Source organism: Haliotis rubra, unplaced genomic scaffold, assembly GCF_003918875.1.
Source record: "Haliotis rubra isolate DU_JTF1 unplaced genomic scaffold, ASM391887v1 Scf396, whole genome shotgun sequence".
NCBI lineage: Eukaryota > Metazoa > Mollusca > Gastropoda > Lepetellida > Haliotidae > Haliotis > Haliotis rubra.
Window position 1 is genome coordinate 133,956 of NW_025767075.1, and position 27,714 is coordinate 161,669.

Below are 27,714 nucleotides of genomic sequence, written 5' to 3' on the forward strand. Positions count from 1 at the left end.
CGGGAACCAGCTTACATTGTTGTCATGCAAAATATACTGAAGCTCCATACAGCGACGACGCTGCGTGTTCTGTTGACAGCATGAACATCCCATGTAGCATGCGCAGCCAACGAGCTATTATCATAACATGGCGTTAAAATGGCGATTGACGATCGTCGTTCGAAGCGAGGATGTTTATAGCGGGTTTTTGAGATAAAGGTATGAGTCAATTGAATGTTTATGAAGTGACGATACATTTCAGAAACGTATGAACTGCTGTCATAAACTGTCAAAACCGAACATTGTTGTTATAATGAATATCAACTCGACATGCGCGTCTTGCACTTGAGAACATTGAATTATTTACTCTCAATACGTTTTTTTTAGACTCTGTATATAGTGTTTTCGGATGCTTAGGAACAGTTCCTTGTTTTTCACAATTTTCGATCATCGCATAAACAGTTGTAAAAATGTCACTAACGTATCAAAGGGAAAGATTTCCGCCCGTAACCCCCGTTTTTTAATCATTCTATGCCAAAGAATACAATGGCTTGTGTAGATGTTTTTTTATAGAAAGCCTGCCCTGACCCTAACCCTAATCCAAACCCTAAACCTAACATAATGTTAAATTTAAACCCTAAACCTTAACCCTAACCCCTAGAAATTATCATAATACATAGAATACATTTCAAGCGGGGGGAATACTATCATAACAGTGCTATATCGGGTATGTACATTTGTGTATGTTGTCTTCACAGGGTTTTGAGATCGGTTCCTTTGATTGCTGTCCAAATTATCCAATACATATTTCTTTTAAGAATGTCACAAATCCAAAATGTGCCCTAATGCTTCATATCAGTTCCACATTGGGTATTTACAGCATATCACAATATTAATGTCAGTAGAATATATCACTACATTACACGTCAGAGATGTAACGTGTAAGCAAGACGGCCTACCGTCTCTTTTGCGTGATACTCACACAGCGGTACTAAGTGAATCTCGATTCGGTGTGAACATTGGGAGGGGTGATTAAAGCGTGGTTGTTAATTGACAGTGTTGCTTGCTCTCTGTCATCAGATGTGTGAAGACTAATACAATAAACAAGTCTGTTATCGATTTTTTGTCAGACAAAATGTAAAAAATCAGCCTACAATGCGAGCTAGATCTATAGGCCCGAGATGTATTTCTAGATTGTGATTACTGCAGGTAATTATTTAGGCTTTGTTGGCCATATGTTTAGTGATATGGTGAAATGTTTTATTTCAAATATAGTTAAACATTTCTCTCAGTTGGGGTTTTAATCATTTATAACTTGCATGAAATCCTGCATTACCAGAATAAACAAGAGTCCTAAACATCCTTGAAAATTTAAATGCTCTGCAATCATTTGTATGGGTTTTCGAACCAAGTGCCTTGAATGTGAAAAGAGATTTTTGTAAATTAAATTTTGTGAAAAAGTAAAGTTAAAAATGTACTATTATTAATATTTTAACACTGCATAAAATGATGCATCTTTCTTTTTATTGGTCAGTGAAATACAATTCAACAATATTTCTTTTAAGTATATTGGAAACTGACTGCCTCAGAGGTACTTGTAGTGGTTAGAGCGTCTGCCCAGAGAGCGGAAGGTCGCGGATTCGATCCCCAGTCATACCAAAAGATGTTAAAATATGGTACTTGTTGGTCCCTGCCTGACGCTCGGCATTATTGGGTACAACAAGGGCTGGTGAGCTTGGTGTCAGTATAATGTGTCTGAGCGAGATATTCATGCTTAACTGCAGCATGGTATCTCACTGAGTGAGCACTATAAAACCAGCTTAAGCCTGGGCTAGTACAAGCAGGCACACATACACACTCATACACGTCGTCATATGAGCGAAATATTCTCAAGTACGATGTTAAACCACATTTCACCTCACCTCACATGATAGAAACTACCGGGGAAAAGAAGGTTATCCCCGACTTCACTAGGCCACAAAATAGAAATAAAGACGTATGTGAGATTTATGATAAGCATTTTACAAACAGAAATCATATTCCAATAATTTGACTGAAAATTCATTGTAATGCTGGTCTTGCATTTGTCACAATTCATTTCTTCTAAGTATTTTGATATGATATTGATTATTGATATATAAGTCCCTATTATGTCAAAACTCTAAGAAAGACAAGTAAATAATAACACAGTGTTTCTATATCCTTTCTTTACCCGCCTAGTAAGGGAGTCTTACCTTTCAAGACATATTCACTTCAGCTCACCATCCCTTAGGTGCACAGGTATTAAAGACCTTCCCTATCATCCCAAATTAAAATTTAGATAAAGCAAATGTTATTTGTCAGAATAAAATTACATTGTTGCTCATTATCTATAACCTAAAATAGTCCTTGCATGCCACATTTTCTGCATCACAATGGGTGGTGTAACTTCATGAGCAATAGTTGTAGAATAATAATAATAATAATTTTATTGTGTACTTTTGCACATATTTATTTGTCGGATGATCCTCTGGTAATGCATGTCAAGACTAATGATGGAAGCAAGGAATTCCACAGCTATTTTAAGCATGCCAAGGTTGTTGGACAGAATCTGAAATTTGAGGTTGATTTTGTTGATGGCAATGTACTGCTGGACGGTACAGCGATGGAAGTAAACCAGGTGAAGTCCTTCACCAAGTCTGCCGAGAGTCGGTCATTTGTAGAGAAGCTTTCTGAGAAACCATTGCATCGTGTGTACATGCAGTGTGTGGAACAGAATAGCAATCCCACCAACTCCTTTGCCTGGATGAAGTCGGCTGGTCTTAAATGTGAAACTGAGGGCTTTCCTTTTGCTGCTCAGGACCAGTCACTTCCCACTCGTAATCGCAAATGTGTGATTCTTAAAAAAAATATCAGTATGAAATGTCGACTATGTAATGAATTTACAGAGACTGTCCAACATCATGTCAGTTGATGCCCTTCTTTGGCACAAACAGCATATCTTAAACGACATGATGGCATGGCTCGTTGCTTTTATTACTGTCTCCGCCATGTTTGTGGCTTTGACTCCGAGGTCCATCCATGGTATGACCCTGAACATGTCGAGGGCGTCATGGAATATGATGCTTTCAAAGTTCTGTGGAATAGGCCCATATACAGCCTTAGAAGAATTCCTGCCAACAAACCTGATCTTGTCCTTTCTGATAAAGCCAATGAATTTATTTATATCATTGAATTTTCTGTCCCGTTTGACAGCAATGTGATTGGCAAGATTCAGGAAAAGCATGATAAATATGCGGACCTCGCCTTTGCAATGTCTCGCTTGCATCCCAAGTATACTGTCGTCAGGCTCCCCATTGTTCTCGGTGCCCTTGGTTAGGTACCTCCTGATCTCTTGGCGCAGATCAGGAGAGTGCCCGGGTTCTCCATCGGGAGCACAGCCCTTCTGACAATCTGTCTAAAGCAGAAGGCTGCAGTGTTGGGGAGCCTTCATATTCTCCGGAAAGTTCTTGGTGGGATCGACTAGGCAGTGTTTCCTGGCAGAAGTCCCATTCGCTGTCTGGGCTGCGTGTAGAGGGGGTGAGGGCTCTGAGCTGATGATGAGCCTTACCAGCCTGACTGTGCCAGGATCACCCGAACCCTTTCTGCTGCATACTATCTTTAATCTGTAAAACATAATAATAATAATAATGTCTATACCTTGTGTTTTTTCAGTGATGCCCACTTCTGACTGCCTTACAATCTCATCATGCTAAACACTTTCAAAGTGTACGCCTGATGGTTTTATAACCAGCAATCTTTTACCTGTTCAACCAGGGTTGTGTTGTTCAGTCTCTGGTTGCAAGGCCCCACACAGATGCTACAGTTGGAAGTGGGAGTTCTAATTGTCACTTTAAACAGCTAACAAACAAACCTTGAACTCACATAAAGTATCATGTTGTTTCTTCTTCAGGTCTTGACCTTGACTCTTGACCCCTCCATGCCATATGTCTGGTGGCATGGGTCACAATGACTAAGAACCACTTTGACACTTTGGGTCTAAAACCAGGAGCCTCTGAAGATGAAATAAAGAAGTCGTTTCGCACCTTGGCCAAGAAATGGCACCCTGACAAAAACAAGAATGCAGGTGCGGAAGAAAAGTTTAAAGAAATTTCGGCAGCTTATGACTACCTGCAAAGTAAAGATCGCAGAGAGATACTTGAGAGAGATATTAACAAGAAGAGAGAAGCAAAGAAACCAGAAACCAGAAATGAACAACCGTCAAGTTTCTATGAAACAACCAACAATCCAAGGTACACGTATTCAGAATCACACACGTCAACCACAAAAACACAGTCAGAGAAGAAGGAAAACAAACAACCAGGGAAGAAGAAAGATCCATTCTGGACAAGCTCCTTCTTTAGGAAGAATAAGGAAGAGAGGAAGAAACCGTGGCATCAGAAAGGGGAGAGAACTCCTTCATATGAAGAAGAAAAGGCTGCACCGAAATACAACAAACAGCCTCCAACATTTTCTGATGCATTTCGCTCATTTGTCAATCATCTAGATTCTGAGTTTGATGCTTTCTTTTATGAGCCGGGGCAGGAAGATGCATTTGCTGACATCCTCTCTCCAGTATCTGTCAGTCCTCACAGGAAAACCAAGAAGAAACCGCCGATGAGACCACGCAATGTTGCCCCAGAAACAGGGAAGGCGGAGGGATTGGATGAAGAATACATGTTTACACCACGTTCAGGTCATCAAGAGAGGACATATGCATCTGATGACAATGACATGTCATCTGACGGGGAATTCGGATACGGTGAGTTTGTTGATTTTAACTTTTTATAAAAATGGTGGTACAGTGTTGTATGTTTGGGTTGCTCATATGGCATAACGAGTGATATGTGATTTCATTGAAAACTTGATGTTGCCAGAGCATTGGGTGAAGTGAATTTTAGTTCACCTTGTGCCCTGAATATTGTTGTGAGGCACAACCAGAAATACATGGTAATGTCCCATGGCACTGGATCGTCATGGAAATGTCCCGTGTCATTAAAGCATCATGATATTGTCCCGGGATGCTAAATCATCCCGATATTGTCCTGGGTCACTAAAACATCATGATATTGTCCCGTGTCACTGAAGCATGATGATATTGTCCCGGGTTGCTAAAACATCATGATATTGTCCCTGGTTGCTAAAACATCATGATATTGTCCCTGGTTGCTAAAACAGCATGATCTTGTCACATGTCACTAAAACAGCATGATATTGTCTCATGTCACTAAAACAGCATGATCTTGTCCCATGTCACTAAAACAGCATGATATTGTCCAGAGTCACTAAAACAGCATGATATTGTCTCATGTCACTAAAACAGCATGATCTTGTCCCATGTCACTAAAACAGCATGATATTGTCCAGAGTCACTAAAACAGCATGATATTGTCCAGAGTCACTAAAACAACATGATATTGTCCCATATCACTAAAACAGCATGATATTGTCCCGAGTCACTAAAACATCATGATATTGTCCCTGGTTGCTAAAACATCATGATATTGTCCCTGGTTGCTAAAACAGCATGATCTTGTCACATGTCACTAAAACAGCATGATATTGTCTCATGTCACTAAAACAGCATGATCTTGTCCCATGTCACTAAAACAGCATGATATTGTCCAGAGTCACTAAAACAGCATGATATTGTCCCATATCACTAAAACAGCATGATATTGTCCCATGTCACTAAAACAGCATGATCTTGTCCCATGTCACTAAAACAGCATGATATTGTCCCATATCACTAAAACAGCATGATATTGTCCCATGTCACTAAAACAGCATGATATTGTCCCATGTCACTAAAACAGCATGATATTGTCCCATGTCACTAAAACAGCATGATATTGTCCAGAGTCACTAAAACAGCATGATCTTGTCCCATGTCACTAAAACAGCATGATATTGTCCAGAGTCACTAAAACAGCATGATATTGTCCCATATCACTAAAACAGCATGATATTGTCCCATGTCACTAAAACAGCATGATATTGTCCCATGTCACTAAAACAGCATGATATTGTCCCGAGTCACCAAAGCATCATGATATTGTCCTGGGTTGCTCAAACATCATGATATTGTCCCATGTCACTGACACCATTGAAACCGCAAAAATAAAATTCATATCTGGGTCTAAACCCCAAAATCACATCTATGGTTCATGCTTGATATGTGTACCGAGTTTGATGAAGCTAGCATGTAAAGTTTGGAAGATCTGCTCCGGACAAGATGACATACTCATAGTTACAGCCTAAGTCATGTTTCCATGGAAACAGCAAAAACTAAAATTCTGGGTCTAACCATCAAAACTCACATCTAGGAATCATGGTTGACATGTGTACCAAGTTGGGTTAAGCTATCATGAATAGTTTAGGAGATATGCTTCGGACAAAGCGTGACGGACAGACGGAACTCGTTTCTATATTCCCCTCAACTTCGTTGTTGCGGGGGATAACAATATGCCATCATCCCCATGACAATGTCTTTTCAAAGTTTATGGATAAAGTCACGAATGCCTACATCGTTGAGGTACACTGCTTTAGTTTGAGCCCAATGATTATATTTCTCTGTTTGTCTCTTCATCATGCAAATCAAGGATGACATAACAATAACAGTAGCATGGCTTGTATTTTCTACTGACTTGTCTGAATAGAGAGAATTTCGAATGTCAGTGATTTTCCACTCCTGGATGGAGAACAAGACAACACATCTTCACCACTTAAGTACTGTTCAATCACTGTATTCTGATTTGAACGAATGCTATGTATATTTGCTTTCATCCTCATCAAAGTTCCAATTCATTTTTACCCTGAAATGGAAAACTTTTCGAAATGATCCCCTAAAATTAAACAGTTACAGAAAATACTCAGATTTTATAAGTCATCAGGTCTCTAGTGTAATCACACACGTTGTCTGTCTGGAGTGAGAGGACAGGCAGAAGCAGGAGGTCTTGGCTCAGCGTGGGGTCTTGGGGAGTGGTGTGGGAGGCTCCCCATGAGTTAATATTAAACACTAGTGACAGTTAGAGATCAACTGATAATTACAAGCCATATTCTGGCTTGTGAATTCAGCAGATTGGTACAGATCCTGAAGCTGTGGAAATCTAGACATGCCACATTTTCTAGACTTGCGTGGGCTTTCTTGGATATATTTGCTTCTGGGTCTGTACGAGAGACTAATCGCTTCCTTATCTAGTGTGATACACGCAGTGCAGAGTTCACAGCTGGAATATCCCAAATCTATTTTTAGCCACGGGAGGTGCTTGGATTGTTATATCAACCTCTCGCGACGTGGCGAGGGTGACATCGCAAAGCTGTCATGTGACTAAGAGGGCCAATCAGAAAGGCAGAAATCTACCTGTCATATAATAATGTTCCATGTGACTAAAACAGCATCGTATTGTCCCGGGTCACTAAAACATCATGATATTGTCACATGTCACTGAAACATCATGATATTGTCACATGTCACTAAAACATCATGATATTGTCACATGTCACTGAAACATGATATTGTTTGGTGAAACTGACACTTCATGGTATTATTCTGTATCACTGAAACCTTTAAATGGTTGTTACAGATGCTGACAAAGCAGCTGCTAGGATGCCTTGCAGCCACTGTGGGAAGCCTGTCAGAGCCTATAAACTGGTGAGTGATGTGGGAAACCTGTCAGAGCCTATAAACTGGTGAGTGATGTGGGAAGTCTGTCAGAGCCTATAAACTGGCGAGTGATGTGGGAAGTCTGTCAGAGCCTATAAACTGGTGAGTGATGTGGGAAGCCTGTCAGAGCATATAAACTGGTGAGTGATGTGGGAAGCCTGTCAGAGCCTATAAACTGGTGAGTGATGTGGGAAACCTGTCAGAGCCTATAAACTGGTGAGTGATGTGGGAAGCCTGTCAGAGCCTATAAACTGGTGAGTGATGTGGGAAGTCTGTCAGAGCCTATAAACTGGTGAGTGATGGGGGAAGCCTGTCAGAGCCTATAAACTGGTGAGTGATGTGGGAAGCCTGTCAGAGCCCATAAACTGGTGAGTGATGTGGGAAGCCTGTCAGAGCCTATAAACTGGTGAGTGATGTGGGAAGCCTGTCAGAGCCTATAAACTGGTGAGTGATGTGGGAAACCTGTCAGAGCCTATAAACTGGTGAGTGATGTGGGAAGCCTGTCAGAGCCTATAAACTGGTGAGTGATGTGGGAAGCCTGTCAGAGCCTATAAACTGGTGAGTGATGTGGGAAGCCTATCAGAGCCTATAAACTGGTGAGTCATGTGGGAAGCTTATCAGAGCCTATAAAATGGTGAGTGATGTGGGAAGCTTATCAGAGCCTATAAACTGGTGAGTGATGTGAGAAGCCTATCAGAGCCTATAAACTGGTGAGTGATGTGGGAAGCCTATCAGAGCCTATAAACTGGTGAATCATGTGGGAATCCTGTCAGAGCCTATAAACTGATGAGTCATGTTGGAAGCCTGTCATAGGCTATTAACTGGTGAGTCATGTGGGAAGCCTGTCAGAGCCTATAAACTGGTGAGTGATGTGGGAAGCCTGTCAGAGCCTATAAACTGGTGAGTGATGTGGGAAGCCTGTCAGAGCCTATAAACTGGTGAGTGATGTGGGAAGCCTGTCAGAGCCTATAAACTGGTGAGTGATGTGGGAAGTCTGTCAGAGCCTATAAACTGGTGAGTGATGTGAGAAGCCTATCAGAGCCTATAAACTGGTGAGTGATGTGGGAAGCCTATCAGAGGTTATAAAATGGTGAATCATGTGGGAATCCTGTCAGAGCCTATAAACTGATGAGTCATGTTGGAAGCCTGTCATAGGCTATTAACTGGTGAGTGATGTGGGAAGCCTGTCAGAGCCTATAAACTGGTGAGTGATGTGGGAAGCCTGTCAGAGCCTATAAACTGGTGAGTGATGTGGGAAGCCTGTCAGAGCCTATAAACTGGTGAGTGATGTGGGAAACCTGTCAGAGCCTATAAACTGGTGAGTGATATGGGAAGCCTGTCAGAGCCTATAAACTGGTGAGTGATGTGGGAAGCCTGCCAGAGCCTATAAACTGGTGAGTGATGTGGGAAGCCTGCCAGAGCCTATAAACTGGTGAGTCATGTGGGAAGCTTATCAGAGCCTATAAAATGGTGAGTGATGTGGGAAGCTTATCAGAGCCTATAAACTGGTGAGTGATGTGAGAAGCTTATCAGAGCCTATAAACTGGTGAGTGATGTGGGAAGCCTGTCAGAGCCTATAAACTGGTGAATCATGTGGGAATCCTGTCAGAGCCTATAAACTGGTGAATCATGTGGGAAGCCTGCCAGAGCCTATAAACTGGTGAGTGATGTGGGAAGCCTGTCAGAGGCTATAAACTGGTGAGTGATGTGGGAAGCCTGTCAGAGCCTATAAAGTGGTGAGTCAAGTTGGAAGTCTGTCAGAGCCTATAAACTGGTGAGTGATGTGGGAAGCCTGTCAGAGCCTATAAACTGGTGAGTGATGTGAGAAGCCTGTCAGAGCATATAAACTGGTGAGTGATGTGGGAAGTCTGTCAGAGCCTATAAACTTGTGAGTGATGTGGGAAGCCTATCAGAGCCTATAAACTGGTGAGTGATGTGGGAAGCCTGTCAGAGCCTATAAACTGGTGAGTGATGTGGGAAGTCTGTCAGAGCCTATAAACTGGCGAGTGATGTGGGAAGTCTGTCAGAGCCTATAAACTGGCGAGTGATGTGGGAAGCCTGTCAGAGCCTATAAACTGGCGAGTGATGTGGGAAGTCTGTCAGAGCCTATAAACTGGTGAGTGATGTGGGAAACCTGTCAGAGCCTATAAACTGGCGAGTGATGTGGGAAGTCTGTCAGAGCCTATAAACTGGTGAGTGATGTGGGAAGTCTGTCAGAGCCTATAAACTGGTGAGTGATGTGGGAAGTCTGTCAGAGCCTATAAACTGGTGAGTGATGTAGGAAGCCTGTCAGAGCCTATAAATTGGTGAGTGGTGTGGGAAGCCTGTCAGAGCCTATAAACTGGTGAGTGATGTGGGAAGCCTGTCAGAGCCTATAAACTGGTGAGTGGTGTGGGAAGCCTATCAGTGCTTATAAACTGGTGAGTGGTGTGGGAAGTCTGTCAGAGCCTATAAACTGGTGAGTGATGTGGGAAGCCTATCAGTGCTTATAACTGCATGTGTAATGTAAGATGATGCTGAGGGAAGATTAACCAGTGAGTTGTTTGGGACGCGTGTTGGAGCCTATAGACGATGATGAGTTGTATGCGAAACCTGTCCGGTTTCATGGACTGGTGAGTTATATGAGCAGGCTTTCAGAGCCTCTAGAGTGGTGAGTTGTGAAGCCTGTTAAAGTCTATAAACTTGTAAATTTTGTGAGAAACCTCTCAGGGCATATATATAGCCTGGTAATATCACTGTTTCATGTGATATCAGACTATACCACTATATCCTGAAAACAGCAGACACCTCTGTAAATTGTTGCTCAGAGAGTAATGATTCCTTGGACCCAGAAACACTTTGGACTTAAGATGCTCCTAGCCCAGAACAGGCCTCGATTGTTTGTGACAGCTAGAGGATTTTTCTTCCAGTACCAACATGAGCAGGCTTGTGGCAAGTTCACTGACAGCTCCAATGATGAGGATACATTCTCAGACATCAATTCCCGACCTCAAAAGGCAACTGGTGACTGGCGCCACACACGTGCAGAACTCCATAATCATATCCGCAGGGCTAAGCAGGCAGCTAGGGCCAGAGCTGCGGAGGAACGTTTCGGTAAGAAGGCTGCCTGACTCCTGACTCCTGAGAATACCCCTGTGGTGATTCAGTAGATCCCTTTCTCTGTCATTATACGGAGGTGGCTCATATCAGTCAGAGGTTGACAGCATTAGACTTTCTTAGTTACAGGTCACCACGACCTTATTGCTGAGTACAGCATTAGCAACAAACAGTCCTGCTGGGTTGATGCTAATCATTGAAGTGGGAGCCTGTTGTATTTAGTCAGTAGTCAAAAGCCAGAATCCGACTGCAGTTCTTTCATCCAATATCAACAACAGACCACCGTGACTCAACTTATCATAGACCTGCTTGGTTTTAGTCCCTTGTGAAAGTCAAGTGGGCTCTTTGCATGTAACATATGAGTTGTATGTCCTTCTTTCCTAAGCATGTAGGAAATAGGATCTGCATGTAAAATCAGTGTCACTCACTGTCAAACACATTAATTCCCGATATTTTGCAGAACATAGGGATAGGGATGCCTGTGTTGCAATTTATTGCAATACAGTTTATTAGCCAATACATGGCCCTACTGGATGGGGTCACAATGTCAATAAACTGTTACCTAACAGTCATTCAAAAACTACAAATATTACCTTTGAAATCTGTGCCAACTGGTGTCAGTCTCAAATGAATTCACAGCCACTGAATGACAATAATGTGAGGCTGAAGAAAGTAGTAAGCTTGATCAATTATCTTCGAAATATGTACCTTCCATTTCTGTCTGCTCCACTGAGGGTAACTGGGTTTATCTCAACTGCTACTAACTAAATGTACCCAGCTACATTTTGATATATCTGTCTAACTGTCATCATGTACACTGGTACTTCACCTCCATGTTCTCGGTTCTCCAGTGTATCAGACAAAACATGTTACATATTTAAAACCAGAATCACTTTCACTTATTGCCCTTGAATGCAGGCCTTTAGACTTTCACAGTATTGTCTCTCACTGCTTAATATTGATTCTCTACTTCTTATAGCTGCTCGTGGTTTGTCTTTGTTGCATTCAGTGACATGTACTGTTAACGTTTCTGTTGTTGTATTTCTGTCATCAAATCCAATGTTACATGTTTAAGACTTCAAGCGTTATCTGGCTAGTATAGATACTTGAATCCTCAAATTTCCAGCACCCGTGACATGCAAATGGTGTGGTCGTACGTTCAACAAGCAGGCAGCAGAACATCACATCCCCGCGTGTGAGAGATGGACAAAACAACATGGCCGACCCATGAATCCTACTGGTCACACAACTACCTCCAGCAGGGGCAGCAAGTCAGAGAGAGCTACGCAGGTTAGAGTTTCTGTTTGATTGCTTGAGTGAGTCAAACTCATATATGTATATATTTGTGTTTGAGGGGTGTACTATTAGCCACACAGCTACCTCTAAGTAAGTCAAATACAGCTACATAGGTTGAAGGTTCACTCATTAATGTACTCTTAAATCATTTTCTTTGCTTGCTGTTTCAGCATGCGGGGCAGTGGGGTAGCCTAGTGGTTAAAGCGTTCGCTTGTCATGAGGAAGACCCGGGTTCGATGGGTACAATGTGTGAAGCCCATTTCTGGTGTTTCCCGCCGTGATATTGCTCGAATATTACTAAAAGTGGCGTAAAACAAAAACTCACTCACTGTTTCAGTATGCAAAGAAAGTTCGTCGTCCAGGAATCAAGAAGGAAGATGTGGGTGACTCCAGTGAAGAGGAAACTCCAGGATCTCAGAGGTATGGTCACCAGGCAACACATGGTGCCAGGGACAGAGGCAAATCAAAAGGTAATTCTCACTTTGTGGGACAAGAAAGTAACACTTGCAGTCAGTTCAACATGTAGTGTTTAATGTAAACATCACATATTTTATACCTCTGACTTGCCACATGAGCCAGTTGTCACATGCTCTATTTTTAAACTTATCTTATCTCATGTTGTGCACTTTCCCTTCTTCATTTGAACATTGAGTAGAAACAGTCTTGTGTCACATGATCCACCTAGGCACGACTCACGCTTTACATGGGCTCCTTATTATGACTACACACATCAACAGAGGGGGTAGGGGAAGTGTTCGGGTGAGATGTTACAAGATACCGGAAACTTTGTTTCCACACCATGGTCGAAAGAACAAGGGAAAGTGTGTAACATGAGATAGGATAAGTATTATAAATCTACAATATATAGTTAAAATGTGGTCAAATTTGGGATTGCACTTGCCCAGTAAATGGGGTTGAATCTCATCCAGGATTTGGAACCGCTCACCAGATTCAGTCAGCAATGCAACCACTCAGCCACCATGGTTTCCACAAATATGGAATTCTGACAACTGTGGTTTGTTGTAGACTATTAGTAAACCACATGTTTTCAAATTTGAAGAATACATCGACTTGGCATTACATTTGAATGTAGACTAAGAATTGGTTGCTGCTGTGAAGATAATGTTTACAGACCTGGATGTGACCTCCCACAAAACAAGGATAACCAACCTGCAGAACAGATAGAACAGTGTATTGAGTGAGTGAGTGAGTGAGTTAAAAGTTTACGTCACATTGGCAATATTTCAGCCATATCGTGACGACAAAAGTCATATATTGAGAATACATGCATGTATACTCCCCATCAAAAGTTTAGACTCACTAGTGTAAATGTAGCTACTTAAGTCAACTGTTCTAAACTAGATTTACTGTTTACACATGAACTAATGTATTGTAAAACAAATTCGTAACGTTTTGAAAAGGTTATTGTCATGGGTTAAAAAAATTATGAAACTGAGTGAAAATTGGCGAATTTTTAACAAAATTGTATACCACAACACAGCTGTTCACATGCACGACATTTACACATGCTTTTTAGCAATTTAATGCATGATCCTCGTGCAATTCATCTGCATAAAGTTTCCAGTTGGTTCCCCAAAGTTAGTGGAGAAATTCATCTTCGATGTAACCACACATATATGCATAACATATAGTGAGTGCTTTAAGTGAGTCTAAACTTTTGATGGGTAGTATATATTTTTAAAAAGCTGTCAGCGTAGGACAGTATAATGATCAGATTATCACAAATTAATTAAAACTAGTTTGAGTTCAGTGTAGAATGCTTAATAATTTCAGAGACAACACAATATAAAATCGGGCTATGGATCGCCAGCAACTGAAGGGAGATCACCATGCTAGGGACCATAGGGACTTACATTATTTTTGCTACCTGCATGGACCCTAGCTGGATTTACATCATCCCTCATCTGTTGGCGAATTTTGAGCAATTTAGCCAATAGCCATAAATTAAAACTACAAACATTCTATGATTAAAACTTGGGCAATGATCAACATACATTGAATGATGTGGTCTTAAGTACCCTCTTCGGAGGACACAACAATATCCCAACATCACGTTAATGTCATTGTGTACTGGTAAATGTTTGTCACTAAGGTGTACAAGTGTTCAAGGTCTAGCATTCATAGAACTGAGATCTTGTCATAAGCTTCACCAATTTATTGACAAAATGTCTCAGCAGTTCAATACATTTGTTGTACCCTTGGAGTAGTGTAAAATGACTTATGTTAAATAATTTTGATCCACTTTCTCTTCAGAAGAACCGCATGGGTCGTCCTACTCACGGTCAGGGTCACACAGGTACGTTGTCATTACTCACAACTTATTCCTTCTGGCAGAAGCAAAGAAAATTTGGGAAATGTCAATGACCAGAAAATGTCCAGATATAAATGCAAGGTGTTTTCTACATTGTTTTTATCCCTATAATCATAGCCAAATAGGGAGGGCACTTGTTCTACAAGATCTACATCTGATGCAACACAAAGTAAACTTTCGGAAAGGGTTATGAATGTCATCAGATATGTACATAATGATGAGAATCCTACAGTATTTGTTTGAACATTTGCTTCATAACAGTACTGAATGTAGAAGAAACGCTGAAATATCTAAACACGGATGATTGATGATGTTTGAGTTATGTTTATCATACCATCTAAGCCAATATCCACAAATGTAACCACAGAATAATTACTAAAAAATGAAAACACAAGGACCAAGTATTTACTTCAACACAACCTAATTTCCCAACATTAATGTTTCACCCAAGGGGTTTTGACTGTGTTGTCATAATGTTTTCCAATTTCATCAGATTCATTTACTCTGGCTGAAGTACAGTGGTCTGCTCATTGTTGTATTAGGTACTGCAGGTAACGCAGAATGAGACATATACTCTGGCTGAAATACAGAGGCCTGCTCATTGTTGTATTAGGTACTGCAGGTGACACAGAATGAGACATATACTCTGGCTGAAGTACAGTGGTCTGCTCATTGTTGTATTAGGTACTGCAGGTGACACAGAATGAGACATATACTCTGGCTGAAGTACAGTGGTCTGCTCATTGTTGTATTAGGTACTGCAGGTGACACAGAATGAGACATATACTCTGACTGAAGTACAGATGCCTGCTCATTGTTGTATTAGGTACTGCAGGTGACACAGAATGAGACATATACTCTGGCTGAAGTACAGTGGTCTGCTCATTGTTGTATTAGGTACTGCAGGTTGTACACAGAATGAGACATATACTCTGACTGAAGTACAGTGGTCTGCTCATTGTTGTATTGTACTGTAGGTGACACAGAATGAGACATATACTCTGACTGAAGTACAGAGGCCTGCTCATTGTTGTATTAGGTACTGCAGGTGACACAGAATGAGACATATACTCTGGCTGAAATACAGTGCTCTGCTCATTGTTGTATTAGGTACTGCAGGTGACACAGAATGAGACATATACTCTGGCTGAAGTACAGTGGTCTGCTCATTGTTGTATTAGGTACTGCAGGTGACACAGAATGAGACATATACTCTGGCTGAAGTACAGAGGCCTGCTCATTGTTGTATTAGGTACTGCAGGTGACACAGAATGAGACATATACTCTGGCTGAAGTACAGTGGTGTGCTCATTGTTGTATTAGGTACTGCAGGTGACACAGAATGAGACATATACTCTGGCTGAAGTACAGTGGTCTGCTCATTGTTGTATTAGGTACTGCAGGTGACACAGAATGAGACATATACTCTGGCTGAAGTACAGAGGTCTGCTCATTGTTGTATTAGGTACTGCAGGTGACACAGAATGAGACATATACTCTGGCTGAAGTACAGTGGTCTGCTCATTGTTGTATTAGGTACTGCAGGTGACACAGAATGAGACATATACTCTGGCTGAAGTACAGTGATCTGCTCATTGTTGTATTAGGTACTGCAGGTGACACAGAATGAGACATATACTCTGGCTGAAGTACAGTGGTCTGCTCATTGTTGTATTAGGTACTGCAGGTGACACAGAATGAGACATATACTCTGGCTGAAGTACAGTGGTCTGCTCATTGTTGTATTAGGTACTGCAGGTGACACAGAATGAGACATATACTCTGGCTGAAGTACAGTGGTCTGCTCATTGTTGTATTAGGTACTGCAGGTGACACAGAATGAGACATATACTCTGGCTGAAGTACAGTGGTCTGCTCATTGTTGTATTAGGTACTGCAGGTGACCCAGAATGAGACATATACTCTGGCTGAAGTACAGTGGTCTGCTCATTGTTGTATTAGGTACTGCAGGTGACACAGAATGAGACATATACTCTGGCTGAAGTACAGTGGTGTGCTCATTGTTGTATTAGGTACTGCAGGTGACACAGAATGAGACATATACTCTGGCTGAAGTACAGTGGTCTGCTCATTGTTGTATTAGGTACTGCAGGTGACACAGAATGAGACATATACTCTGGCTGAAGTACAGAGGTCTGCTCATTGTTGTATTAGGTACTGCAGGTAACACAGAATGAGACATATACTCTGGCTGAAGTACAGTGGTCTGCTCATTGTTGTATTAGGTACTGCAGGTGACACAGAATGAGACATATACTCTGGCTGAAGTACAGTGGTCTGCTCATTGTTGTATTAGGTACTGCAGGTGACACAGAATGAGACATATACTCTGGCTGAAGTACAGTGGTCTGCTCATTGTTGTATTAGGTACTGCAGGTGACACAGAATGAGACATATACTCTGGCTGAAGTACAGTGGTCTGCTCATTGTTGTATTAGGTACTGCAGGTGACACAGAATGAGACATATACTCTGGCTGAAGTACAGTGGTCTGCTCATTGTTGTATTAGGTACTGCAGGTGACACAGAATGAGACATATACTCTGGCTGAAGTACAGTGGTCTGCTCATTGTTGTATTAGGTACTGCAGGTGACACAGAATGAGACATATACTCTGGCTGAAGTACAGTGGTCTGCTCATTGTTGTATTAGGTACTGCAGGTGACACAGAATGAGACATATACTCTGGCTGAAGTACAGAGGTCTGCTCATTGTTGTATTAGGTACTGCAGGTGACACAGAATGAGACATATACTCTGGCTGAAGTACAGTGGTCTGCTCATTGTTGTATTAGGTACTGCAGGTGACACAGAATGAGACATATACTCTGGCTGAAGTACAGTGGTCTGCTCATTGTTGTATTAGGTACTGCAGGTGACACAGAATGAGACATATACTCTGGCTGAAGTACAGTGGTCTGCTCATTGTTGTATTAGGTACTGCAGGTGACACAGAATGAGACATATACTCTGGCTGAAGTACAGTGGTCTGCTCATTGTTGTATTAGGTACTGCAGGTGACACAGAATGAGACATATACTCTGGCTGAAGTACAGTGGTCTGCTCATTGTTGTATTAGGTACTGCAGGTGACACAGAATGAGACATATACTCTGGCTGAAGTACAGTGGTCTGCTCATTGTTGTATTAGGTACTGCAGGTGACACAGAATGAGACATATACTCTGGCTGAAGTACAGTGGTGTGCTCATTGTTGTATTAGGTACTGCAGGTGACACAGAATGAGACATATACTCTGGCTGAAGTACAGTGGTCTGCTCATTGTTGTATTAGGTACTGCAGGTGACACAGAATGAGACATATACTCTGGCTGAAGTACAGAGGTCTGCTCATTGTTGTATTAGGTACTGCAGGTGACACAGAATGAGACATATACTCTGGCTGAAGTACAGTGGTCTGCTCATTGTTGTATTAGGTACTGCAGGTGACACAGAATGAGACATATACTCTGGCTGAAGTACAGTGATCTACTCATTGTTGTATTAGGTACTGTAGGTAACACAGAATGAGACATATACTCTGGCTGAAGTACAGTGGTGTGCTCATTGTTGTATTAGGTACTGCAGGTTGTACAGAATGAGACATATACTCTGGCTGAAGTACAGTGGTCTGCTCATTGTTGTATTAGGTACTGCAGGTGACACAGAATGAGACATATACTCTGGCTGAAGTACAGAGGTCTGCTCATTGTTGTATTAGGTACTGCAGGTGACACAGAATGAGACATATACTCTGGCTGAAGTACAGTGATCTGCTCATTGTTGTATTAGGTACTGCAGGTGACACAGAATGAGACATATACTCTGGCTGAAGTACAGTGGTCTGCTCATTGTTGTATTAGGTACTGCAGGTGACACAGAATGAGACATATACTCTGGCTGAAGTACAGTGGTCTGCTCATTGTTGTATTAGGTACTGCAGGTGACACAGAATGAGACATATACTCTGGCTGAAGTACAGTGCTCTGCTCATTGTTGTATTAGGTACTGCAGGTGACACAGAATGAGACATATACTCTGGCTGAAGTACAGTGGTCTGCTCATTGTTGTATTAGGTACTGCAGGTGACACAGAATGAGACATATACTCTGGCTGAAGTACAGTGGTCTGCTCATTGTTGTATTAGGTACTGCAGGTGACACAGAATGAGACATATACTCTGGCTGAAGTACAGTGGTCTGCTCATTGTTGTATTAGGTACTGCAGGTGACACAGAATGAGACATATACTCTGGCTGAAGTACAGTGGTCTGCTCATTGTTGTATTAGGTACTGCAGGTGACACAGAATGAGACATATACTCTGGCTGAAGTACAGAGGTCTGCTCATTGTTGTATTAGGTACTGCAGGTAACACAGAATGAGACATATACTCTGGCTGAAGTACAGTGGTCTGCTCATTGTTGTATTAGGTACTGCAGGTGACACAGAATGAGACATATACTCTGGCTGAAGTACAGTGATCTGCTCATTGTTGTATTAGGTACTGCAGGTGACACAGAATGAGACATATACTCTGGCTGAAGTACAGTGGTCTGCTCATTGTTGTATTAGGTACTGCAGGTGACACAGAATGAGACATATACTCTGGCTGAAGTACAGTGGTCTGCTCATTGTTGTATTAGGTACTGCAGGTGACACAGAATGAGACATATACTCTGGCTGAAGTACAGTGGTCTGCTCATTGTTGTATTAGGTACTGCAGGTGACACAGAATGAGACATATACTCTGGCTGAAGTACAGTGGTCTGCTCATTGTTGTATTAGGTACTGCAGGTGACACAGAATGAGACATATACTCTGGCTGAAGTACAGTGGTCTGCTCATTGTTGTATTAGGTACTGCAGGTGACACAGAATGAGACATATACTCTGGCTGAAGTACAGAGGTCTGCTCATTGTTGTATTAGGTACTGCAGGTGACACAGAATGAGACATATACTCTGGCTGAAGTACAGTGGTCTGCTCATTGTTGTATTAGGTACTGCAGGTGACACAGAATGAGACATATACTCTGGCTGAAGTACAGTGGTCTGCTCATTGTTGTATTAGGTACTGCAGGTGACACAGAATGAGACATATACTCTGGCTGAAGTACAGTGGTCTGCTCATTGTTGTATTAGGTACTGCAGGTGACACAGAATGAGACATATACTGGCTGAAATACAGTGCTCTGCTCATTGTTGTATTAGGTACTGCAGGTGACACATGAGACATATACTCTGGCTGAAGTACAGTGGTCTGCTCATTGTTGTATTAGGTACTGCAGGTGACACAGAATGAGACATATACTCTGGCTGAAGTACAGTGGTCTGCTCATTGTTGTATTAGGTACTGCAGGTGACACAGAATGAGACATATACTCTGGCTGAAGTACAGTGGTGTGCTCATTGTTGTATTAGGTACTGCAGGTGACACAGAATGAGACATATACTCTGGCTGAAGTACAGTGGTCTGCTCATTGTTGTATTAGGTACTGCAGGTGACACAGAATGAGACATATACTCTGGCTGAAGTACAGAGGTCTGCTCATTGTTGTATTAGGTACTGCAGGTGACACAGAATGAGACATATACTCTGGCTGAAGTACAGTGGTCTGCTCATTGTTGTATTAGGTACTGCAGGTGACACAGAATGAGACATATACTCTGGCTGAAGTACAGTGATCTGCTCATTGTTGTATTAGGTACTGCAGGTGACACAGAATGAGACATATACTCTGGCTGAAGTACAGTGGTCTGCTCATTGTTGTATTAGGTACTGCAGGTTGTACAGAATGAGACATATACTCTGGCTGAAGTACAGTGGTCTGCTCATTGTTGTATTAGGTACTGCAGGTGACACAGAATGAGACATATACTCTGGCTGAAGTACAGTGGTCTGCTCATTGTTGTATTAGGTACTGCAGGTGACACAGAATGAGACATATACTCTGGCTGAAGTACAGAGGTCTGCTCATTGTTGTATTAGGTACTGCAGGTTGTACAGAATGAGACATATACTCTGGCTGAAGTACAGTGGTCTGCTCATTGTTGTATTAGGTACTGCAGGTGACACAGAATGAGACATATACTCTGGCTGAAGTACAGTGGTCTGCTCATTGTTGTATTAGGTACTGCAGGTGACACAGAATGAGACATATACTCTGGCTGAAGTACAGTGGTCTGCTCATTGTTGTATTAGGTACTGCAGGTGACACAGAATGAGACATATACTCTGGCTGAAGTACAGTGGTCTGCTCATTGTTGTATTAGGTACTGCAGGTGACACAGAATGAGACATATACTCTGGCTGAAGTACAGTGGTCTGCTCATTGTTGTATTAGGTACTGCAGGTGACACAGAATGAGACATATACTCTGGCTGAAGTACAGTGGTCTGCTCATTGTTGTATTAGGTACTGCAGGTGACACAGAATGAGACATATACTCTGGCTGAAGTACAGTGGTCTGCTCATTGTTGTATTAGGTACTGCAGGTGACACAGAATGAGACATATACTCTGGCTGAAGTACAGTGGTCTGCTGCTCATTGTTGTATTAGGTACTGCAGGTGACCCAGAATGAGACATATACTCTGGCTGAAGTACAGTGGTCTGCTCATTGTTGTATTAGGTACTGCAGGTGACACAGAATGAGACATATACTCTGGCTGAAGTACAGTGGTGTGCTCATTGTTGTATTAGGTACTGCAGGTGACACAGAATGAGACATATACTCTGGCTGAAGTACAGTGGTCTGCTCATTGTTGTATTAGGTACTGCAGGTGACACAGAATGAGACATATACTCTGGCTGAAGTACAGAGGTCTGCTCATTGTTGTATTAGGTACTGCAGGTGACACAGAATGAGACATATACTCTGGCTGAAGTACAGTGGTCTGCTCATTGTTGTATTAGGTACTGCAGGTGACACAGAATGAGACATATACTCAGGCTGAAGTACAGTGATCTACTCATTGTTGTATTAGGTACTGTAGGTAACACAGAATGAGACATATACTCTGGCTGAAGTACAGTGGTGTGCTCATTGTTGTATTAGGTACTGCAGGTGACACAGAATGAGACATATACTCTGGCTGAAGTACAGTGGTCTGCTCATTGTTGTATTAGGTACTGCAGGTAACACAGAATGAGACATATACTCTGGCTGAAGTACAGAGGTCTGCTCATTGTTGTATTAGGTACTGCAGGTGACACAGAATGAGACATATACTCTGGCTGAAGTACAGAGGTCTGCTCATTGTTGTATTAGGTACTGCAGGTGACACAGAATGAGACATATACTCTGGCTGAAGTACAGTGGTCTGCTCATTGTTGTATTAGGTACTGCAGGTGACACAGAATGAGACATATACTCTGGCTGAAGTACAGTGGTCTGCTCATTGTTGTATTAGGTACTGCAGGTGACACAGAATGAGACATATACTCTGGCTGAAGTACAGTGGTCTGCTCATTGTTGTATTAGGTACTGCAGGTTGTACAGAATGAGACATATACTCTGGCTGAAGTACAGTGGTCTGCTCATTGTTGTATTAGGTACTGCAGGTGACACAGAATGAGACATATACTCTGGCTGAAGTACAGTGGTCTGCTCATTGTTGTATTAGGTACTGCAGGTGACACAGAATGAGACATATACTCTGGCTGAAGTACAGTGGTCTGCTCATTGTTGTATTAGGTACTGCAGGTGACACAGAATGAGACATATACTCTGGCTGAAGTACAGTGGTCTGCTCATTGTTGTATTAGGTACTGCAGGTGACACAGAATGAGACATATACTCTGGCTGAAGTACAGTGGTCTGCTCATTGTTGTATTAGGTACTGCAGGTGACACAGAATGAGACATATACTCTGGCTGAAGTACAGTGGTCTGCTCATTGTTGTATTAGGTACTGCAGGTGACACAGAATGAGACATATACTCTGGCTGAAGTACAGTGGTCTGCTCATTGTTGTATTAGGTACTGCAGGTGACACAGAATGAGACATATACTCTGGCTGAAGTACAGTGGTCTGCTCATTGTTGTATTAGGTACTGCAGGTGACACAGAATGAGACATATACTCTGGCTGAAGTACAGTGGTCTGCTCATTGTTGTATTAGGTACTGTAGGTGACACAGAATGAGACATATACTCTGGCTGAAGTACAGTGGTCTGCTCATTGTTGTATTAGGTACTGCAGGTGACACAGAATGAGACATATACTCTGGCTGAAGTACAGAGGTCTGCTCATTGTTGTATTAGGTACTGCAGGTGACACAGAATGAGACATATACTCTGGCTGAAGTACAGTGGTCTGCTCATTGTTGTATTAGGTACTGCAGGTGACACAGAATGAGACATATACTCTGGCTGAAGTACAGTGGTCTGCTCATTGTTGTATTAGGTACTGCAGGTGACACAGAATGAGACATATACTCTGGCTGAAGTACAGTGGTCTGCTCATTGTTGTATTAGGTACTGCAGGTGACACAGAATGAGACATATACTCTGGCTGAAGTACAGAGGTCTGCTCATTGTTGTATTAGGTACTGCAGGTGACACAGAATGAGACATATACTCTGGCTGAAGTACAGTGGTCTGCTCATTGTTGTATTAGGTACTGCAGGTGACACAGAATGAGACATATACTCTGGCTGAAGTACAGTGGTCTGCTCATTGTTGTATTAGGTACTGTAGGTGACACAGAATGAGACATATACTCTGGCTGAAGTACAGTGGTCTGCTCATTGTTGTATTAGGTACTGCAGGTGACAGAATGAGACATATACTCTGGCTGAAGTACAGTGGTCTGCTCATTGTTGTATTAGGTACTGCAGGTGACACAGGATGAGACATATACTCTGGCTGAAGTACAGTGGTCTGCTCATTGTTGTATTAGGTACTGCAGGTGACACAGAATGAGACATATACTCTGGCTGAAGTACAGTGGTCTGCTCATTGTTGTATTAGGTACTGCAGGTGACACAGAATGAGACATATACTCTGGCTGAAGTACAGTGGTCTGCTCATTGTTGTATTAGGTACTGCAGGTGACACCAGAATGAGACATATACTCTCTGGCTGAAGTACAGTGGTCTGCTCATTGTTGTATTAGGTACTGCAGGTGACACAGAATGAGACATATACTCTGGCTGAAGTACAGTGGTCTGCTCATTGTTGTATTAGGTACTGCAGGTGACACAGAATGAGACATATACTCTGGCTGAAGTACAGTGGTCTGCTCATTGTTGTATTAGGTACTGCAGGTGACACAGAATGAGACATATACTCTGGCTGAAGTACAGTGATCTGCTCATTGTTGTATTAGGTACTGCAGGTGACACAGAATGAGACATATACTCTGGCTGAAGTACAGTGGTCTGCTCATTGTTGTATTAGGTACTGCAGGTTGTACAGAATGAGACATATACTCTGGCTGAAGTACAGTGGTCTGCTCATTGTTGTATTAGGTACTGCAGGTGACACAGAATGAGACATATACTCTGGCTGAAGTACAGTGGTCTGCTCATTGTTGTATTAGGTACTGCAGGTGACACAGAATGAGACATATACTCTGGCTGAAGTACAGTGGTCTGCTCATTGTTGTATTAGGTACTGCAGGTGACACAGAATGAGACATATACTCTGGCTGAAGTACAGTGGTCTGCTCATTGTTGTATTAGGTACTGCAGGTGACACAGAATGAGACATATACTCTGGCTGGCTGAAGTACAGTGGTCTGCTCATTGTTGTATTAGGTACTGCAGGTTGACACAGAATGAGACATATACTCTGGCTGAAGTACAGTGGTCTGCTCATTGTTGTATTAGGTACTGCAGGTGACACAGAATGAGACATATACTCTGGCTGAAGTACAGTGGTCTGCTCATTGTTGTATTAGGTACTGCAGGTGACACAGAATGAGACATATACTCTGGCTGAAGTACAGTGGTCTGCTCATTGTTGTATTAGGTACTGCAGGTGACACAGAATGAGACATATACTCTGGCTGAAGTACAGTGGTCTGCTCATTGTTGTATTAGGTACTGCAGGTGACACACAGAATGAGACATATACTGAGTGGCTGAAGTACAGTGGTCTGCTCATTGTTGTATTAGGTACTGTAGGTGACACAGAATGAGACATATACTCTGGCTGAAGTACAGTGGTCTGCTCATTGTTGTATTAGGTACTGCAGGTGACACAGAATGAGACATATACTCTGGCTGAAGTACAGTGGTCTGCTCATTGTTGTATTAGGTACTGTAGGTGACACAGAATGAGACATATACTCTGGCTGAAGTACAGAGGCCTGCTCATTGTTGTATTAGGTACTGCAGGTGACACAGAATGAGACATATACTCTGGCTGAAGTACAGTGGTCTGCTCATTGTTGTATTAGGTACTGCAGGTGACACAGAATGAGACATATACTCTGGCTGAAGTACAGTGGTCTGCTCATTGTTGTATTAGGTACTGCAGGTGACACAGAATGAGACATATACTCTGGCTGAAGTACAGTGGTCTGCTCATTGTTGTATTAGGTACTGCAGGTGACACAGAATGAGACATATACTCTGGCTGAAGTACAGTGGTCTGCTCATTGTTGTATTAGGTACTGCAGGTGACACAGAATGAGACATATACTCTGGCTGAAGTACAGTGGTCTGCTCATTGTTGTATTAGGTACTGCAGGTGACACAGAATGAGACATATACTCTGGCTGAAGTACAGTGGTCTGCTCATTGTTGTATTAGGTACTGCAGGTGACACAGAATGAGACATATACTCTGGCTGAAGTACAGTGGTCTGCTCATTGTTGTATTAGGTACTGCAGGTGACACAGAATGAGACATATACTCTGGCTGAAGTACAGTGGTCTGCTCATTGTTGTATTAGGTACTGTAGGTGACACAGAATGAGACATATACTCTGGCTGAAGTACAGTGGTCTGCTCATTGTTGTATTAGGTACTGTAGGTGACACAGAATGAGACATATACTCTGGCTGAAATACAGTGGTCTGCTCATTGTTGTATTAGGTACTGTAGGTGACACAGAATGAGACATATACTCTGGCTGAAGTACAGTGGTGTGCTCATTGTTGTATTAGGTACTGCAGGTAACACAGAATGAGACATATACTCTGGCTGAAGTACAGTGGTGTGCTCATTGCTGTATTAGGTACTGTAGGTTGTACAGAATGAGACATATACTCTGGCTGAAGTACAGAGGTCTGCTCTACAAAGTGATCGTTGCACTAAGAGAATCATAACGCCCATTCTTTTGCATACAGTCACGACTGTCGTAGCTCAATGAATGCTATGTTGGATGGGGCCCAGAAATGTAGCCATGATGGCCCTGCATAATACTTCCATAATCCAGCAGTGTACAAGACTGTTTCTCTATACTTCCAATGCTAAATCGCTGTTAACTCATACAGAACATTTGACACAGTGACTCACCATTTCCTGATAGTGTGAGACCTTGTGATCACCAAAACCATATCTTTATGTTAATGTGAAATAATTTCCTGATATATTGCTTTGGGCACGTTCGCTAAGAGGAACATTTTTGATTTGAGATTTGACCATGTTGAAATAATTCCTTTTGATGAATTATTTAATGTGAATGCCATTTTACTTTCAGAACTCAGAATACATCAAATGGTTCTTTTCTTGGGGTCAATGGAGAGGGTTTGAAGAAAAAACCCAGTGCAGATAACCTCAGCAATAATAGTAATCTTAGAAACGATGGATGTTCCCAGTGTCGCAGCAAATATGGAAGTGCTGCCAAGTTCAGCTGTAGTTGTGGAACTAGGAATAGCTTCAGGTGAAGGTGCTGGTCTCTTGATGGAGGAGTCAGGCTCTTGACGGATGTGTCTCAGGATGGATGTGTCAGTTTCATTACAGGTGCATCATTCTCATGTTGGACACATGAGTTCATGGACATCACCTTCTGAGTTAAATCTTTGCTTTGACTACACACAAAGACAACGGCATTGTGTTGCTATCAGACCCTAAAATCTGTTTCTCAAAGCATGGCAATTGTAGATGCCACTGACATATTTACCTGCACAAAGGTTTCTAAAAGACTTGCAAGAGCTGGTTCCCTGCTTAATTCTGTAGATTATGCTATGTAAGTCGATCTGAAAACAATGAACTTTTGGACAGTGTCCTGTGTATCAAAACATTTATCCAGGAAGATGAGTATTATCCTCTTTGTTATTGTTATTTAGTTGTTATGATCCTTACAGAAATCAGGGTTGATCAGAATGATGATTTCAGTGTGTACATTGAACAAACTTGCATGATTGATAGGTTATGAAGTAATACTTTTCTCTATGTAGTATGTTAAACCTTAGCACAGTTAGGTAGGTAAGATTAAATTGGTGATGTGAACATGAAAACTTACTTCCTAATTCTTAATTAATGTTTCAAGTTCTGTTATTCTTAGTGAATGAGTGAGTTTACGCCGCTTTTAGCAATATTTCAGCAATATTATGGCATGGGACACCAGAAATAGCATTCACACATTGTACCCCATTTGGGGAATCGAACCCGGGCCTTAGTCGTGACCAGCAAACGCTTTAACCACTAGGCTACCTCACCAACTTTGTGTTATTCTTAAGTGATGTGGGGCGCAGGGGTAGCCTTTTGGTTAAAGTGATCACTCCTCATGCAAAAGAAATGGGTTCGAATTCCTACTTGGGTACAATGTGTGAAGCCCATTACTGAAGTCCCCGCCATGATATTCCTGGAATATTACTAAGAGGGGCCTAAAACTAACCTCGCTCACTCTTTAAGTGTTTGATTGCATATCATCGCACGACTGGGTTGTCTGGTCAAGACTGTATCTATGATATAGCTTGTATATTTGGCTGAAGAGTGGCACCAGACAATAACACCTGCACTGTATTCATACTGATTAGCCTTTCTCTGATTATGACTATGATCATCATTCCGTCCATCTTGTTCGTCATTATTGTTTATGTCGGCCATTTTTGGATCAGTGTTCTTTTGTTCCTTGTGATGTGTTTGTGTTCTTGTTAATCTTGTAAAGCATTATCATCTGAAGTTCAGTATTTGTCTCTGTAATGATACAAAATGTACCATATACGAGATTGTGAGGAGATTTGCTTAATTTATGTCATCATGTTCTTGCCTGTGATATTTAGTTTACTTCTTGTATTAAGATATTTATATTCTCTTTGTTATATTCTTAAAATGTTTATTTACCTTTGTTGTATATTTACTTCTATTAGTAATCAGCTTGTGTAAAGGTTTATCAAATAAATGTCTATATTTCTTA

At 41.8% G+C, this 27,714-nt stretch overlaps 1 protein-coding gene across 2 annotated transcripts; it reads left to right on the forward strand.

The window, feature by feature from the left end:
* Positions 1-107: 107 nt before the first annotated feature.
* Positions 108-27,714, forward strand: LOC124286925. 2 transcript variants are annotated; one of them, XM_046723382.1, is made up of 8 exons: positions 108-200; positions 3,919-4,759; positions 7,584-7,651; positions 10,573-10,756; positions 11,886-12,049; positions 12,393-12,525; positions 14,330-14,372; positions 26,053-27,714. In XM_046723382.1, the coding sequence occupies exons 2-8, from the start codon at positions 3,967-3,969 to the stop codon at positions 26,237-26,239; spliced, it is 1,572 nt and encodes a 523-aa protein (XP_046579338.1). In that variant the 5' UTR covers positions 108-200; positions 3,919-3,966; the 3' UTR covers positions 26,240-27,714. The 2 variants fall into 2 exon arrangements, with proteins under 2 accessions (XP_046579338.1, XP_046579337.1); XM_046723381.1 differs by having other exon boundaries at positions 108-198; positions 3,911-4,759.